Source organism: Pyrgilauda ruficollis, unplaced genomic scaffold, assembly GCF_017590135.1.
Source record: "Pyrgilauda ruficollis isolate IOZ18807 unplaced genomic scaffold, ASM1759013v1 scaffold106, whole genome shotgun sequence".
Lineage (NCBI taxonomy): Eukaryota > Metazoa > Chordata > Aves > Passeriformes > Passeridae > Pyrgilauda > Pyrgilauda ruficollis.
The window spans coordinates 1,715,325-1,731,383 of record NW_024508766.1 but is presented as its reverse complement, the minus strand read 5'-3'; the positions used below and the strand labels follow the sequence as shown (position 1 = coordinate 1,731,383).

General features: G+C 41.0%; 1 protein-coding gene across 1 annotated transcript in view; it reads left to right on the top strand.

Moving 5' to 3' along the window:
- Nucleotides 1-327: 327 nt before the first annotated feature.
- The window catches only part of LOC121355537 (E3 ubiquitin-protein ligase KCMF1-like), a 43,735-nt gene continuing 28,003 nt past the window's right edge, over nucleotides 328-16,059 (top strand). Inside the window, 2 exon segments of the mRNA XM_041471038.1 lie at nucleotides 328-396; nucleotides 399-870. Of these exon segments, the coding sequence (XP_041326972.1) occupies nucleotides 328-396; nucleotides 399-870 (541 nt within the window).

Sequence of the window (16,059 nt, the reverse complement as noted above, 5' to 3'; positions counted from 1 at the left end):
ACACGGCACACCGTGGGCATCCTCTTTACAGACCTGGAGTTCAACTGAAGGACGCTTCTGGCAGTCCCCTGCAGGCCTGACAAAGGCGGAACCCGGAATAAAAAAAACAAAACCAGCAAACAAACAAACAAAAAAAAAACCCCTCAAAAACCATAACAACAACAAAAAAACAACCCATGAAGGAAAGACTCCAGCCCTGTGCCTGGAGTCGCGGGTCCCCAAATCTGGTAGAATGAGTAACGCGATCAGTGACGGAACGCCGGCTCAGGGCATGCTGTTCTCTGCCGCTCTTTCTCCGCTCCTTTTACATAAAAAAAAAGCTGATTAATGCGTGTCCTTCGCGTCAGGCCGGGGCTGGGTTCCGTTAGCTCGACCGCTTCTTTGCCCCGGGCGGGCCCGCCCTGGCCCGGCAGCCCGCGCGGGAGGGCCACCGCCCTGCCGGGGAGCTTCCTCTTCCTCCAGTAGCGCGGCCGGGGCGGGAGGAGGAAGGGGAAGGGGCAGGGGCCGGGAAGGCTCCAGCACGGCCGCCGCCGTCGCTGGTGCGGCAGGGGCGGGGCGGCGCGGGAGGCGGCGCCAGCGGCCGGCGGGGCCCGGAGTCACCGTGTCACGGCGCCCGGGAAGCCGTTGCCGCCGGATCCGCCCCCCGCAGGGCGAGCGAGGAGGCAGGAGGAGGAGGAGAAGGAGGAGGAGGGAGGCCGGCTCCTCGCCGCCTCTTGTGTTTTCGCCCCCTTCCCGGCCCAGCCCCGGCCCCTCTCCTCTCGCACCGGGGCGGCGGCGGGGGGCGAGGCCGCAGCGGCGCCCGAGCTGCCCGCGGGAGCCCCGGGACGGGCCTGGGCCGCCGTCTCTGGACTAGGATGTCCCGACATGAAGGTGAGCGGCGCGGGGCGCCCAGGCCGCTCCCGGTGGCGGCGGTGGGGCCCGGCCCGGCCCGGCGGCCTTCGGGGCCGATCATCATCATGGCGCCGCCGGGAGCGGGGCCCGGGGCCCGGCGGCGGAAGGAAGGAGAGGCCCGGGCGGGCGGGCCGCGCTCTGCAGTGTCATAGCGGGGGAGGCCGGTACGGCCCGTTCGCCGCGCGGCCTCCGCCGGGCGGGGCCGGGGCCGCAGGTACGGCCGGAGGGGGGGCCGAGCTGCCCCGCTCCTCCGCCCGAAGGACGGGCGGAGCGAGGTGCGGCGGGCCCGGCCGCCGTGGGTGGGCGGTGGCGCGGGGCGGCCCTGCCGACGTGTCGGCCGCCGCCGCGGCGGGTCCCGCCGGGCTCCGCACTCCAGGGCCCCCCTGGGTGCCGGGGAAGCGGGGCCCGGGGCAGAAGTGTGCGGGCAGCTTGCCTGGCCCTGACGAGGGGTGGCTCGTGTTCTGGCGGCCCCGGGATCTGCCCGTTTTCCCTCGCTTTTGCCTTGCGGCCGAGGAGGCCGGTGCTGGTATAGTGGTGGCATGTTTTGAGGCCGCCGGAGAAACGTGTTCTCTGTGTGCTGCTTGCCTCTGGTCCCGTTGTGTTTACAGCTGTGCAGGAGTTCAGTGGGTAGTTAGTCGGAAGGAGCAGGGTGGAGGAAGAGATGGAAGCTAAGAAAGCAGTATCTTCAGGAAGATGGGAGTATGAAACCAGGAGGGAAAGTTGCTTGGTTTTTCCGTCCTTGTTTACCAGTGGGTAAAGTGTTTGAACTAGTATTTTATAAAACCAGGGTTTGTCATCTGAAAAGATAACTTTTTTCCATGTTAGGAGCATAATTCAGTGTTGTCTTCATTTCCCCTTATCTAATTTATCATTTCTTTGTTTCATCTAATCTTAAAACATTTTGACAGAAACATTATAGGAGAATTCGATATTTGAGGCTTACACTGCTGGCTTCTAGTTAGTAGCTTGATTTTAGGCGGTGTGATTTTAGGCATGGTTTTTGGTTTGTGTCACAGTATTTTGCAGACTTCTTGTTTGTGCAAGTAAGTGTGCATCTCTATCAAAGAATTGTCCTCCTGGAGCCCACAAACTTTTTTTGTTTGCTTCTTAAAGCTTAGTAAGACTGCTGCTTTCTCTCCCCTTCCTCCCCCTGCCTTCATGTTTTCCCGGGAGGGTGGAGATGGATTTTTTTATGGTTAAAGATGGCAGTTTTTAGCTGAAATGAAATGGTCATTGATCACAAACTTGCTCGTGGTGGTGGTGGTGTAGTGGGATTATGCAGTCTGCAAGTATCTGCTGTTGTGTATTTATCCATAATACTCTCTTTAATGTACAGTAGTGGAATACAGGCTTTTCTAACTTGAACAGGTTAAAATTATGCGAGTTTAATCATAGTGATAAGTGATATCATATGTTGTTCTTTTGTGATTTTCAGTGACAAGTGCATGGACTATTATAAGAAGCGGTGATATGTGTTAAAAAGATATTCCAGCCCTGTCTTTTTGTTAAAATAGGATTTGAAAGTAGGTTTCTTGTGTGTTTCTTATGGAGACTATAGCATGAATTTTCTTTTCAGTTGTTAGATGTTTGTAGCAGGAAAAATTACATTTCCTGTCTTTGATATTTGTTGGTGTTTTTAAAAGGAGTGACTGTGTATGAAATTTGGCTTAATATTCTTTTTCCAAAGCAGATTCATTTAGACACATCTAGTGAGAAAAAAAGATATAATTGCATAATTAATTACTTAATTGGTATGTGAGTGATTTGGATCCCAGACCTTGACTTCTCTGGTGTGTGTGTGAACACACAGTGCATTCCTGAGAACACATCCTCACTGTGAGATTACAAATGACATCTACCACTGTATCCTTGTGATTTTTTAATTTTTTTTTTTAAAGCTAGTCTGTCTCTTAATTTCTCAGTGATTCTCCTCTTACTTCACACTTCATATGTGTTCTTTTAGGCAACTATAGTTACAGGGATAGAATAACACATATTATTATGGGAAGGATGACTTTTCAGCTTTATGGAGAAGAGGTTTTGGGGCTTGATTTTGGTAGCACTCTGGAAATCTGTAGAAATTATATACTCAAAAAGAAAGCTTCAGAACTGTGCAAGGTTATTCACAGCTGACAATTTTTGATTCAGTATGACTAGTTTGGAGATGACTGTTTTGGAAGAGTATGGGAAAAAGCAAGCTTTAATCATGTTTATGTTATTTTTTTCCTGTGTATTTTCTTCAAAATGGTCCGTACACAAAGTTACAAACAAGATTTATTGATATTTCTTGAGAGAATTGGGATGCTGTACCAGTTTTATGGTGGAAATGTATGTATCTGGATGTGTAAATGCTGGAGAAGTTAGAATTCTTAAAGGCTTGGGACTTGAAGTAGGCTGTAAAGCATTTGATGGAGATTACTCTTACTTTCCATTGGGCTTTCTTGACTGCTTCTTTGGCATAATAATCTGTACAAAAGAATTGTTTGCGGTGTTTTGGTTAGTTGGCTTTGTTGTTGTTTTTTAAAAGTATGGTTTTGTTATCCTTCACAAAAAGTTTCACCACAGCCTGCTTTTTCACTGTGCTTTCATTTCACACATGAGGTCCAGAGTCCTGTTTCTCCCAAATCTGGGAAAATGGGCACCAACTAGAATTTGAATTAGTGTTGCTTTTTTAATATGTTTATTCAGTGTTCAAGAGACTTCCTTGGTAATGCTGTCAGGAGTTAAATACTTATCTCTCGGTATTGCTAGGCTCTTCTAATTTTTCAAAACAATTTTTGTTTTGTGATTTGGTGTTAAGAGGCTAGCCTTTGGTTTTGTAGAATGCAACATTTGACCAAGTCATTCCCTGGTCTTGGCATTCATGATGTTCCCTTTATAGGAGCAATATGCTGTGTGTCTCTGGGTTAGCCCCTCTGTGTAATATTTGACAGCCTACAAGGAACAGGTAGGTAATTTTTTTTTTTTTTTTTTTACGCTGTGGAAAGTTTATGAGGAGACATTTTGCTTATTACATGTGATGTCTTTTTGTGAACATGTGGCAATGATTCTCTTATTTGGCAGTAGACGCCACCCAGGACAGCAGAAAAATCGAGAATTGCGACTTCCAGGAATATCATTACAAGACCATTTTTGCAACTTGTTTTGTGGAAATAGGTAGTAACAGCATTAACTGGCCTGGGTTCAAATTCCCTACAGCTGGCACCTCCAGAGGGCTCCCAGTTCCATATCACCTGCATCACTTAGTTCTCCATCTCTCACGCTCTGTGCTTCACTCCCAGACCCAGTTCCATCCTTTTCTGCTTGTTCTCACTGGAGGAGGTAGTCTTTAAGCTTCAAAGAGCTCTCGGCAATGCAGGTTCTGAGTTTTTTTGCAGGTCTCCATTTGTCAGTATTTCTTACAAAATCAGTAAAGGTCTGTAGGTAATCCTAGTCCCACGTGAAGTAAATTGTGAATGGATGGTGGTAACACAGCAGGAGGGGAGAATAGTGATTGTCAGGACCACATGGCCTTTCCAAATATTCTCCTCTGGCTTTGAGATCCTTTTAGTGGAGGGAGCCAGTGTTTCTGTGCTCCTTTTCTTTGTGTGTATACATAAATGTGGTGCTTACAGATACTGAAAAAAAGTGCTTATTTGTAGTGGAAAAGTAAATAAGTAAATTTTTTAAAAGAAACGCATGTAACTTCGTCTTTGAAATCAGGAAATCATAGTTAGAGTTGAATATATACCAACCACTTAAAAACCATTAGTATAAGGGTAATGTTAGCTTCAGTCCTCTGGCTGTACAGTGAAAAGATTGGGAGTCTGGGTTGATGATGTTTTCTGTAAGGTCACAAAACATAAAACTTAATCTGAAACAAACTTTTTGAAAACAATAATAGTAAGAGTAATTTCTGCCCTTTGTAGTCATGCAATAACTGTGTCATACTTGAGCTGCAGAAGGGTACTACAGACTCTAGTGCTCAGCCAGTTGATGCATGACTTAATACTTCATATGGTGTCAGTTAGAAAGGTGCCACACAAAATACAGAATTAATATATTTTTGCATGTAAAACTTATAATTCACTTAACAAGACTACATCTTTTTCATACAAAGTACCCAAGATATGGTATTGATGAAGTGTGGCGTGTAGTAATGAAATGTGTCTCTGTGAGACCAGTTACAACTTGTTGCCTTCCAGTGCTTACTTTGCTTACATCTTTTCCAGACAAGGAGTTTACTGTATTTCACAATACAGAATAAGCATAAATTCTTTCATATGTTGCTGCCACTGAGATCTGTTTTGTAGAACATAAGTCCAGATTAAGTTGTACATATAACATAAAACAGTGAGGTTTTTTTGAATTTGCACTAATATTTGAATCTTCCACGGCATTTCTATCTGCATATGCAAAGTGTTTCATACTCTTTACTCTATGGTAGCATATTAATGCATCTAATTACAGATGTAGTTCAGTAGCTGAAAATGACTTAGTGTGACAATTTGACTAGCGAGAGCCGTGTTCAGGCACAAAAAATGTTAGTATTAAATGTAAACAGCTGCAAATGTGATTGGAAATATTTGAACATAGTAATTTGCTTTTTTATTACACTTGTTTTATTTCAGTAGGAAAGTGAATCATCATTTAATGATAAAAAGAGCTGGAAACAGAATTCATATTTTAATCGGTATGATACTTACTGGCTTTATGGAAGCTAGGTTTTAATAAAAGGGTTCTGACTCTGGTTTAGGAAACTGTGTGAACCAACCTGCTGCTGTTCCTGCAGAGTCTGAACAAGGTCCTCCGAAAGTGTTTGTAAAGGAAGACAGCTTTTTCTCTCAGGTCTTTATAAAAAATAATTACACCATCATGTGAAAAGGGAGAAAAAGATCAGATATAAATTACTGATGTTGAAAGGCTGATAGCCTATACCTTAAGCAGGAAAACTGGAACTGAACTGTGATACTTCTAATGTTATTGGGTGGGAGTGAAGAGAGAAAACAAACAGTGAAAAAGCTCTCTTCCAAATGTTGATTTGAACGCAAAGGGATTCGGGGAAAATTTGTAGAGCCATGAAAATTGCTTGAGTGGTACTAGACAAATAAAATTCATACATGTTAAATAAAAAGAGGAAATACACTTTCAAATACTTTTGCGTGTTTACATTACTGATAACATTTGAGGGAGAGTTCTTAGTGTCACTGTTTATTGTTGTATCTTTATTGTTATGTTGCTTCCGTTATTCTTAAATATGAAACCAAATCAGTGACTAATAGAGTATTAATACCTTCAAGAAGCTGCTGGACACAGCAGTATATTTGGAGAATGTTGCTCAGGAATTGGGATGTACCAGAGACAGGTTGCAGAGGCAGCAGTAATTCAACCTCATTTGAGTATCTTTATTTTGTGCACAGCTGCATATTATCTACTCCACACCACCCTGCATTCTTTAGGGTGTGCAGGATGGTTCTCTATGTTAGACCACTGCTCAGTGTTTGGGAGTGTACAGCAAAGGAGCAGATAGAGATATTACAGAAGGAAAGGATGGCCAAGGTGTTGACAGTGGAGCTTTGTTGTGGAAAGCTGGATCAGCTGTCCTGTCCTCTGTTGCAGTTCATGTGAACTGCTAGGTAAGTTGTCAAGAATTCACGGGTAGCTGTTAGCTGTTTGTTCCTTATGAAGACCTGGTTTGGGATCTGAGTATTCACACCTGCAGCTGTATTAACTGAGCAATGAGCTTTGAAAAAACACTTAGTTGTAGAAAATGAAGAATTCTTAACAATTCATCCTTTAGCATCTCAGATTGACTGACTGTGCTCAGCAGACTTAAGAGTTTTATTCTTTACATGCTGTGTTTACCCTCTATTTCAAGAGAAGCGAGATCTTACTTAGAAGTGTTGTTAAAGTTAATTTATTGATGTTAGGGCTACCCTGAAATTCAGTAGATAAAATGCTTGCAGAGAGAAGGCAGTGAGAAAATTCATAGTCAGTGCAAATTTCTTTGAACTCTGTGATAACTGAGGGCTCAGGCTGGAGGACAAAACAAACAGGGACTCTCTTGTTTGTTGACTGAACATCATACACCGGTTAATCGAGTAAGGTGGTATTTTTTAAGAAAGGAATATAATTGTGTTAGATGACATCTGATAGATTCTGACCATAGATTGATACTTTGGATATGTATATTCTAATGTGAGTAAGGTAGTGAACTTTCATGGGTTTTGTTCCTGGAATCATTTGGGCTAAATCCCCACGTGCAGTGTGTTCTTCTCTACAGGATTTACAACAGATGAGCAGATTTGGTAGCTGTAGGTTCTGAAAATGGAGACATAATGGAGAATGGTATACAAAACTTCAGCTATGGGCAGGAGCGTTGCTCACTCATACAGCAACAACATTAACATTATTAGGGTACTGTGAGCAGTTCAGAAAACTCAAGCAGAGTGCTGTTAGTGACTCAGGAGGTAAGGCTGTGTGAGGGGGAATTATTGCAGGGGCAGAAATTAAAAAAGTGTACCTCACAAAGGCTAATAGAGAACCTGAAAGAAAGGCATCACTGCATAAAAGATAATCTGTGATTTCCCTTTTCAAATATAAGAAGAAATCTCATGAATTCAAGGGAAGGAATAAATTTGAACTGCTTTTTTGTACACTGTGTGATGAGATTATGGAGAATTTTTTTATTGATTGTCCTTGAAGCTGCCTCATATCCAGATTTAACAGTTAAAGTTTTGGATTTTATCTTAAACTTTCTACTCCAGGTATTTTAACTACTTCTGATTCAAATGTGGCTGTCAGGGATCTTATTTCATAGCTCCCTTTCCCGTAAGCATCACTTGAGTGTCTGATTTGAACTTACTCCAACAGTTTTCTGTATATCTATTTCTAGTGGTTCTCCACATTTTTTTCTGTGTAGCATTTTTGACATGGTAAAGTAAGCATTTGGAATTCAGTGTGAGGCATAGAGACAAGCTCATTAGTTTCACTGTTTCAGAAAATATGTATAAACCCAGTGTTTCAGTTCAGATCTACTTGAAAAGTTTTGTGTGGCTCATTGTCATTTACTAAGTTTAGAAGAGAGATCTGTGCCGAGTAAAAATTGTGAGGCAGCATCACAGAAGTCTTGGAATTGTGTATCAGAGGTGTGTGCAGGTAATGGCTTTATTTCTACTACTTGAAGTTATTTGCTATAGTTTGGAATTATTTTTAAGTATGACTAGAGCCTCTGACATGTTACAAAGAAATGATTCTGCCCCACCTGCCAGGTTTGTTCTGAGAATGTAGTTTGAATAAGTTGATAGGGGGAGGATGAATGGATTTACTTGGTGGAATTTTTATTTTCTTTCGGTTTTAATGGTTAAATAGTTGTAAAAAAATTTAGGCATAGTCTATGATTTGCTTTTTATGAGCATTAATTTTTATTGCTCATTTATCACCCTGCAGTGAATTTCATGTTTGTATTAGTTCTTTCTGTTGTGATTGCTTTATTTGGAGCTTCTAGGACACTGTCTCTAAAAGTCGCCCCATTCTCAGTTGGACACCTGGGTACAACTTTTTTGTTGCAATAAACTTGGAACCCAGATACAAGAGACTGTGATGTTTCTCCCATGTCCACATGGATATCAGGTGTAGATTTTATCTTGCCAACGGGCAGTAGGCAGTCAGCAAAGTCTCCTACAGGTAGAAATTAGTGGTCTTGTATTCCGTTGCAGTGAGTTTTATAGATGTAAGTCCATTCTTCCAAATTTTTTACTCACTGGGACATTTCACTAGCATATATTGTTGGCAGCTATCACTTCATATTATATCCCCACATTACTTAAAATTTGTCTTTAACTTCTCATTTTTATCAAAATACTGTTGATTCTGTTCCACATTTGATTTGTATCATCCCACTGTCATAACTGACAAAAATCCAGATGAAGAAGAATATTAATTAAAAAAGGTTTTTTAAAAATATGCTGCAAAAGTAAGATGAAATAACAAAGTTCTAAAAAAAAAAAAATGTAACTGCATTTCTTTTTCTTACCTCAGGTCAGATTGGTCTTTCCCCCTTCTGCCACTTCCTGGTGCCAGATTCTTTTTGGGAGGCAATGTTTCTTGTCTTGACTGACAAGAGGTGCTGTCTCTGGTAGGATAAATTATCTTTGCTTTCTTTCTTTTTGTCTTTGATCTCTTATCCTTTACCCTCTTATTTTGTTGTCACTATTCTTTCTTCCCTTTGCTGTGCTCTCCCTCTCCTACTTTCGTCCTTTGAGTGCTCTGGGGTGGGATTTTCAAAAACCCCTTGGGAAGCTGTATACCCCTGTTGGGGGCAAGTGCAATAGAAATTTAATGCCTGCCTCTGTAAGCCTCTTAGAAAAGCAAAGCTCTGGTGTTTCTTGATGCCCTCACTTATTTCAGAAAAAAAAAGCTATTGCTGGAAGGGTTTTAGGCAGCCAGATACAGAGATGGATTTGTGTTTTGGTTTTGTTGGTTGGCTGATGTGATGAGGTGCCTTTAGTAGTGAAAGCTTGACTAGGTTATGACTAATGTATTTTTTAATTATTTCTTGAGCAGAGTCATTGTTTACAAGACTCTTCAGTAACAATCTATTCCTAGTATAAATGCTATTACTGTTAGCTCATTGACACTAAAGCATCCAGTATTCTTGACTGAAGGTGATTTCCAATGGCTTATTCTATGAGACTGTATTTACTCTTAAAATTTGTAAGGTAAAAATATCAATATTCGTCTTAGGGTTGTAATTTTAAACAAATTTCCAGACCAGTTTTCAGACCAGCAGAGCTGCTTTCCAGATGCTTGATGGTATGGGAGGAACTGCATGGCAGCTTCTAGAAATAAACACCTGGGTGTGTGCCTAGAACAACATTATAATAATTTAGCAGATAAATGGTGGCCTCCTGGAGGTGCCTGGTTGAAGAGCAGTGCTGTGAGATGTTAAACAGGTGATAGATACTCTGGGTACTTGATAGGTATCTCAAGTATCCTAGCTCCAGCAGCAATAGATCATACATGATTTTCAAGGTCACAAGTGCATTAGTGTATAGTCGTGTAAGGACCTCTTGTGTGGTCATCAGTAACTTTTGTCTTTATCTCCAAATAAATTATTCTGCTAAGAATCGACATTCAGTTTTATTGGAAATATATTTTTGCATGTTTACCTCTGTGTATGTGTGTGTATTAACTGAGCATGCTCAGAAATTGTTGTTCACCTGGAATGAATTTTAAACTGCTGTGAGTTTTAATTATAAACCCTTGTCAGTTGGACTTTCTTTCATGATAGAATTAAATTAACTTTGAAGAAATCTGTGGTTTGGGCACAAAGGCTTCTCTGTGCTCAGGATACCATCACATCACTTCTACTCAACAAAGCAAATGTTTGAATTACTGTATATTTGCATATGCTTTTAATGTAGGCAGGAATGCTGAGATGGAGTTTAGTGTACAGCTGTTATGTGTATTTCAGCATGCAAGCAGAGGTGTGGGTTATCACTGCAAGTGGAAAACCTCTGTAGTGAGAAGCAGCTTATGAACCACCGATGAAGTGAGAGACTTTACCAAGAGTAATAGTGCTGGAACAAAGGTCACATCTGGACTGACATAATTGTGCCTCTGCAGCTTCCAAAGTTTCCTCTGTGTTTACTTCCTGAGGGTAAATAACGCCTGAATTATTGCTAGTGTTACTTTTCACGCATCCAAAGTAGACTCTTTGAAACTATGGTGGAAAAGGAGGTGAGTTTGGAAAAGTGATTTCAGGGATACCCTTGAAGAAAGACATCTAAGCTTCACAAAACTGTAGAGAATTCAGAGCTTTCTATGTAATGACTAAGCTTTTTTCAGTCTAGATGTGCATAAAATTGCACAGATTATTTTAATTCCATACCTGTTTCCTGCTATCATTTGTACTGTTCTGGTAAGATGAAAATATCAGTAAGTTTAGTTTGATCTCTGACTGTGCAGATGAAAGTCAGTTATTTCTGCTGTTAACCATGACCTGTTGATTATATGAATTAGATCCTTTGCAGGTTTAAGAAGATGGAGTAGAATCTGCAGAATGTCTTGACTCGGGAATAGGTCAGACTTGTTTTCCAGATCTCTTCTGCCTTGGTTGTCTTCAATTTTAGAAAATTCCAAAGATGAATAGAAGCCTATTTGCCTATTTTGAATTCAGAAAGAATTGATACTGTGATCTGCAGGTGTCTTTTCCAAGGTTGTTTGCCATAAGGCCTGTCAAATGCCAGGCAGGATCTCAGAACATACAGTGTTCCTTATTCTGAAAGACATTTGTGATGAGCAGAGAAAACAGCTTGAGATTTTGGTGTAGAAGAATGGCTTTGTAAATGAGGATACACAAATAAAGATTGATTGGGATATGAACTTGTCTTTATAGTGTAGATAATTGAATAGTTGACGGTTAAGGGTCAAATTTGTACCGGTAGAGGTTGCTACTGATAATGTGCTGTTGCAGATTGCTGTCAGAAGTTTATTTAGAAGCAGAGAATCTGCAAGATATAAACTCTCAAGTTTAACTCATGTCACATTAAAAAAAAAAGTGTAAATGGAGGATATTAATAAGTTTTGTGTTATCTCATAGTTTGTTAGAATATTATCTAGCTCTTAAGTGTTGGAGCCAGTTACTGTGAGGTATCATTCTTACTGTTCCTCAAAGCTCAGCTAATATTTTGGTTCTGGAAGCATGAGGAATTAAAGGAAAATGACCAGAAAGTGAAGGAATGGATTGTTGGGAATTGCATGCCAGAATGCATTTATTTAGCCCAGACTGAAGAACTTCAAGATGATAGTTGAATGAGGCGCAGGACTCCAGGCTCAAACCTTTAGAAGTACTGTGATGTATTTCTTCAGGGGAAGTATTTCAGGTAATCTGCTGATGAACACTTCTGTCACACTTGCATTAAATGTTGTGTTGAGCTTCTTCCAACCTTATTATTCCTTCCTTCTAAATGTCCTTCTTCAAAAATTATCACTTTCCAAGAAAGCAGACATTTTCTTAGCTTGTGCAATAGGGCATGGCATTAAATGTCCCTAATCAGTAAGATGACATTGCCTGCATGTTCTTTCACAGTGCTGAGCATTTGGAGATCTTGGCAGTGTATAGCAAATTTAAAAGTCCACACTGTAGTTTGTTCTAGTTAATTGAAAAACTCTAGAAAAGCTGCTGGACTGAGGAATATCTCAGAAATTAGAAACTGCATAGGAAATCTGCTGGCCTATATTCAGGATTGAGCAAGCCTTAGGGTTAAAGAAGATGAAACAAGTTGTGTGTAAATAATTGGCTCCATGCAATAATTGTAGGCATCCTGTAATTGTACATAAGAAAAATGGACTCCCTATTGACAGTACCATAGGCTCTAAGTTACAACATTGGGGTCTGTTGTTGTACTGGAAAATGCCTGCAAATCAAAAAACTGTACAAACGTCTTAGTTGTAAAATGTATTTTAGTGTCCAGCCTTTCAGGTGCATTGGTATACCTCTTCCATCCTGAAAAAATTTATAGTTCTCACAGAACCATAAGCTTTGTGAAGGTAAGAAGTGCTGAGTTGCTGCTGAGTTTGACTGCTCTGCTTAAACATGTGTCAGTGAAGTAAGGTAGCTGCCAACTCTAGCGCACGGAGAAGAACCTGGAAGGAAAGTAGCTAATGCTTACTGTCTTGAAATAGCTGGTGTGTTGCAACAGTCAGTAGAGAGCTCGGAAAATGTGTTAAAACAACAGCTGTCTTGAAGCTGTACCGGGACTGTAGACATCCTGTTCAGCTGAACAAGCTGAAGGCATCTCTTCGTCCATGCATCCCAGTGACATCACCTGGAAGACTGTCAAGGGAAATTGAAGACATAACAGCCCTTCATACCCAACCTTAGTTTACAGTTAGGTGTAGACTAGGAAACTTGATCTATTTGTGGTTGCTTGTTGGACACATATCAAACTTCAGAATCCAGCATAGTGTGCTGTGAGGCAATTTTAAAAGCCAGTGTACATGTTTAAAGAAGGTATTTATTGCGGAAGATAAAAGTTTAAGGATGAGTGGTTTTGCTCGTCAGCATTTGAGAACTTGAAGAAGCTCAATTGTTTAGTGGGTGAAAACCACCTTTCTGTGTGGAATTCGAGCAGTGTCCAGTGGGTAGTAGAGAACAGAGCTTATAAATTAGACTGAAAATGTAAAGGAAAATCTTATGCTTCCAAGAGGCAGATATGGAGGTAAAACAGCTAAAATACCTCTCATATGTCCACCTTCCCCTGCTTCCTTATCTAGGTTTTTCTCACTAGTATCTTTTTATTACAGGGGTTTTTTTCTAATAGATTGTTTAAAAGCTTTTCAACGGATATCTGTCAGATTTGTTTTTTACGCTGATTTGTTTTTATCCTTAAAATAGTGCTTCATGCATTTTGTAGCTGTGGCATGGCAGCAGAGCCTTTAGTAAGTAGTGAGACATAAAAGGTGTTTGACCATTCTTCTGCTTTTTTCTTAAATCATGAAGTGAGGTATGTTTTATCTGTTTTGATAAAATGCTGTATTATTGACACCTGGTTTGTTTTGTGGTTCAGCAAATAAAGTAAAACATCTGAGTCTTGTTTAAGAAGATGAGCTAATTACATTAAAAATACTTAAGTGCAGAAGACTTTTGAGCTACGGTCTACAAATTAGTGATGGATTTTAGTGTTTAGTGATAGACCAGAAGCTCTTTAGAAAAATTATGTGACATATTGTTTTCAGATGGAGCGATTAGTAAATTATTCTTAAAAGTAAGTTGGATACATGTGCGATGATCAGGACTATCAGGGAAGTGTTCCAGAATATAATACTTTGATTGTGTTTGGTTCTTTATGCATGTGCAGTTTAAGGTGACAAGAGGAATTAAACTATAGGTAATAAAGCTCAGTGAAACTTTTCCTCATGAGAAGAACGAGGGGAAAGGTAAGGCATTTGTTACGGCTGACAAATGGTTGTGTTGCCAATACAGGGAACATATGAACAACATGTAAGGAGGCCTGCTGAGAAGAGCTTGAGGATGCTGGTGCATGAGAGGCTGGACATAATCTGGGAGCCCAGAAAGCCAAATGTGTACTGGGCTGCATCCAAAGCAGCATGGCCAGCAGGGGAGGGAGGGGATTGTACCCCTCTGCTTCCCTCTGGTGAGACCCCACCTGGAACCCTGCATCCAGCTCTGGGGTCCCAGGGAGGACATGGAACTGTTGGAGTGAGTCTAGAGGAGGCTACCAGGTTGATTAGGTGGATGGAGCACCTCTCCTGTGAGGAAAGGCTGAGGGAACTGGAATTGTTCAGCCTAAAGAGAAAGCTTTAGGGGTACCCTGAATGTGGCCTTCAAGTACCTGAAGGGAGCCTACAAGAAAGATGGGGAGGGCCTGTTTACCAGGGAGAATGGTTTCAAACTGAAAGAGGATGGATTTAGATTAGATTTTTTTTTAAAAATCTTTTGAATATGGTGAGGCACTAGAACAGGTCGCCCAGAGAATCTGTACATGCCCAATCCCTGGAATTCTTTAAGGCCAGTTTAGATGGGGCTTGAAGCAACCTGGTTTAGGTGAAAGATGTCCCTGCCTGTAGCAGGGATGTTGAATCTAGGTGATCTTTAAGGCCCCTTCCTACCCAGACCATTCTGCGGTTGTTTGAATGAGTAAAGAAGTCTGCTGTGAAGAATTGTAAAGAAGAAGAGGGAGGAATGGGAACAAACTCAAAGCCTGGAAGTAGACATTGATCTTTTTTGCTTTAGGTTGCTATATTTCCCACAGTGCACTTCTGGTATAGCCTTCCTATCATAAGCAATTGTAGTTTCTGGAGACATGTTACCAACCTGAGAAGCAGGTATGGTATCTCTGTGTAACAGAGGGGGAAGAAAAGTTGCCAAGGCAGTTTGTTTATGTTCAGAGTAAGAAAAATGGTTTGCGAAAGCCCAGGATAGAATATTGAAACTACTTAAATGAATAAATTGTAGGATTTTAACCTGCTATTTCCCCTCTGTGTTGTGTTCAGAGGGACTTAATTATTTTTACAAGTTACTAGACCTCTTGTGGTGTTAAGGAAAGATAAATTCCTTTTATGATAATGTGATGTCATTCAAAATGATGATTTTGAAGGTAGTCTTTAAGTTTGAAGGTGGTTTTGTGCTCTTCTCTATGGCCTGAGTGGGTTGGGAGGAATCTAGGTGTGACTGTCTTGTATTAGGCATTACTGCTTTCTTTAATGATGAGAAGAACCACTTGTTTTTATTTTCCTCCCTCTTCCAACTGCTTTCTAGATGTGTTTCATGACCTGGAAAGTGTGTATTTGCAGACCACTTGGTGCAAGTCTTTTAAGTCTGAGCTATTACGAGACATGTAATCGCCAAGTGTTACTACTAAAATGCATGGAACACTTGCGGCATGCAGACTTCTTCTGTCTTTCACTTCCAGCTCTTTGGTTTCCCAGCCAGTATTGCCTAATTTCTGCATTGTTACCTGTGATAAATCTTGCCTTTTCCCCATTCCACAGAGTGGGAAAAGGTTGCCATGTTTACCTGTTTGGGTGATGTTTAAAAGGATCAGGAGTGAGTTTAATATTGCAAAAGGAGATAAAGTTGAGTGTGTATTCCTTACACCAGAGCTATGTCTAAGGTGTACCTAAATAGTTAATTAATTTCAGCAAAGCTTCTCTTAGCCTCTACCAGGTGTTCTGTTTTTTTGGGTTTTTTTCTTATCTGCCTGGAACAGTGGCTCATAGAAAAAGCATTCTTCAAGTATATTTACTTTTCTCTGTTCAGCTGGTCTGTATTACTTAGTTGTCTCCCAAGCCTGATGGGACATGTGTCTTACTCTCCTTGTGTGTTTTTCCCTTTTTACACCACTCTTCCTAAATAAAGACAGTCCAAAATGCATGAAGGTTTATTTTCAGAGAACACTGTATCTTAATTTTTAGGGGACTACAGAGAAGTGCCAGTTCTTTTATTTAATTTCTTTTTAGTATTTTAGTTTTTCTTCATGTCTCTTACACCTGTAAAACTCATCTGCGTGTGATGTACTTTCTCTTGCCCCAATTCTGTTTTAGCTGGTGCTTGCCTGAGCAGTGTATTTCTGTTGACTCATCCTGAAACAAGCTGAGGAACATGGTCCTGTCCTACTGAGTGAGAAACTTTGCCATTGATTTTACTAGATTGAGGATGTAGCT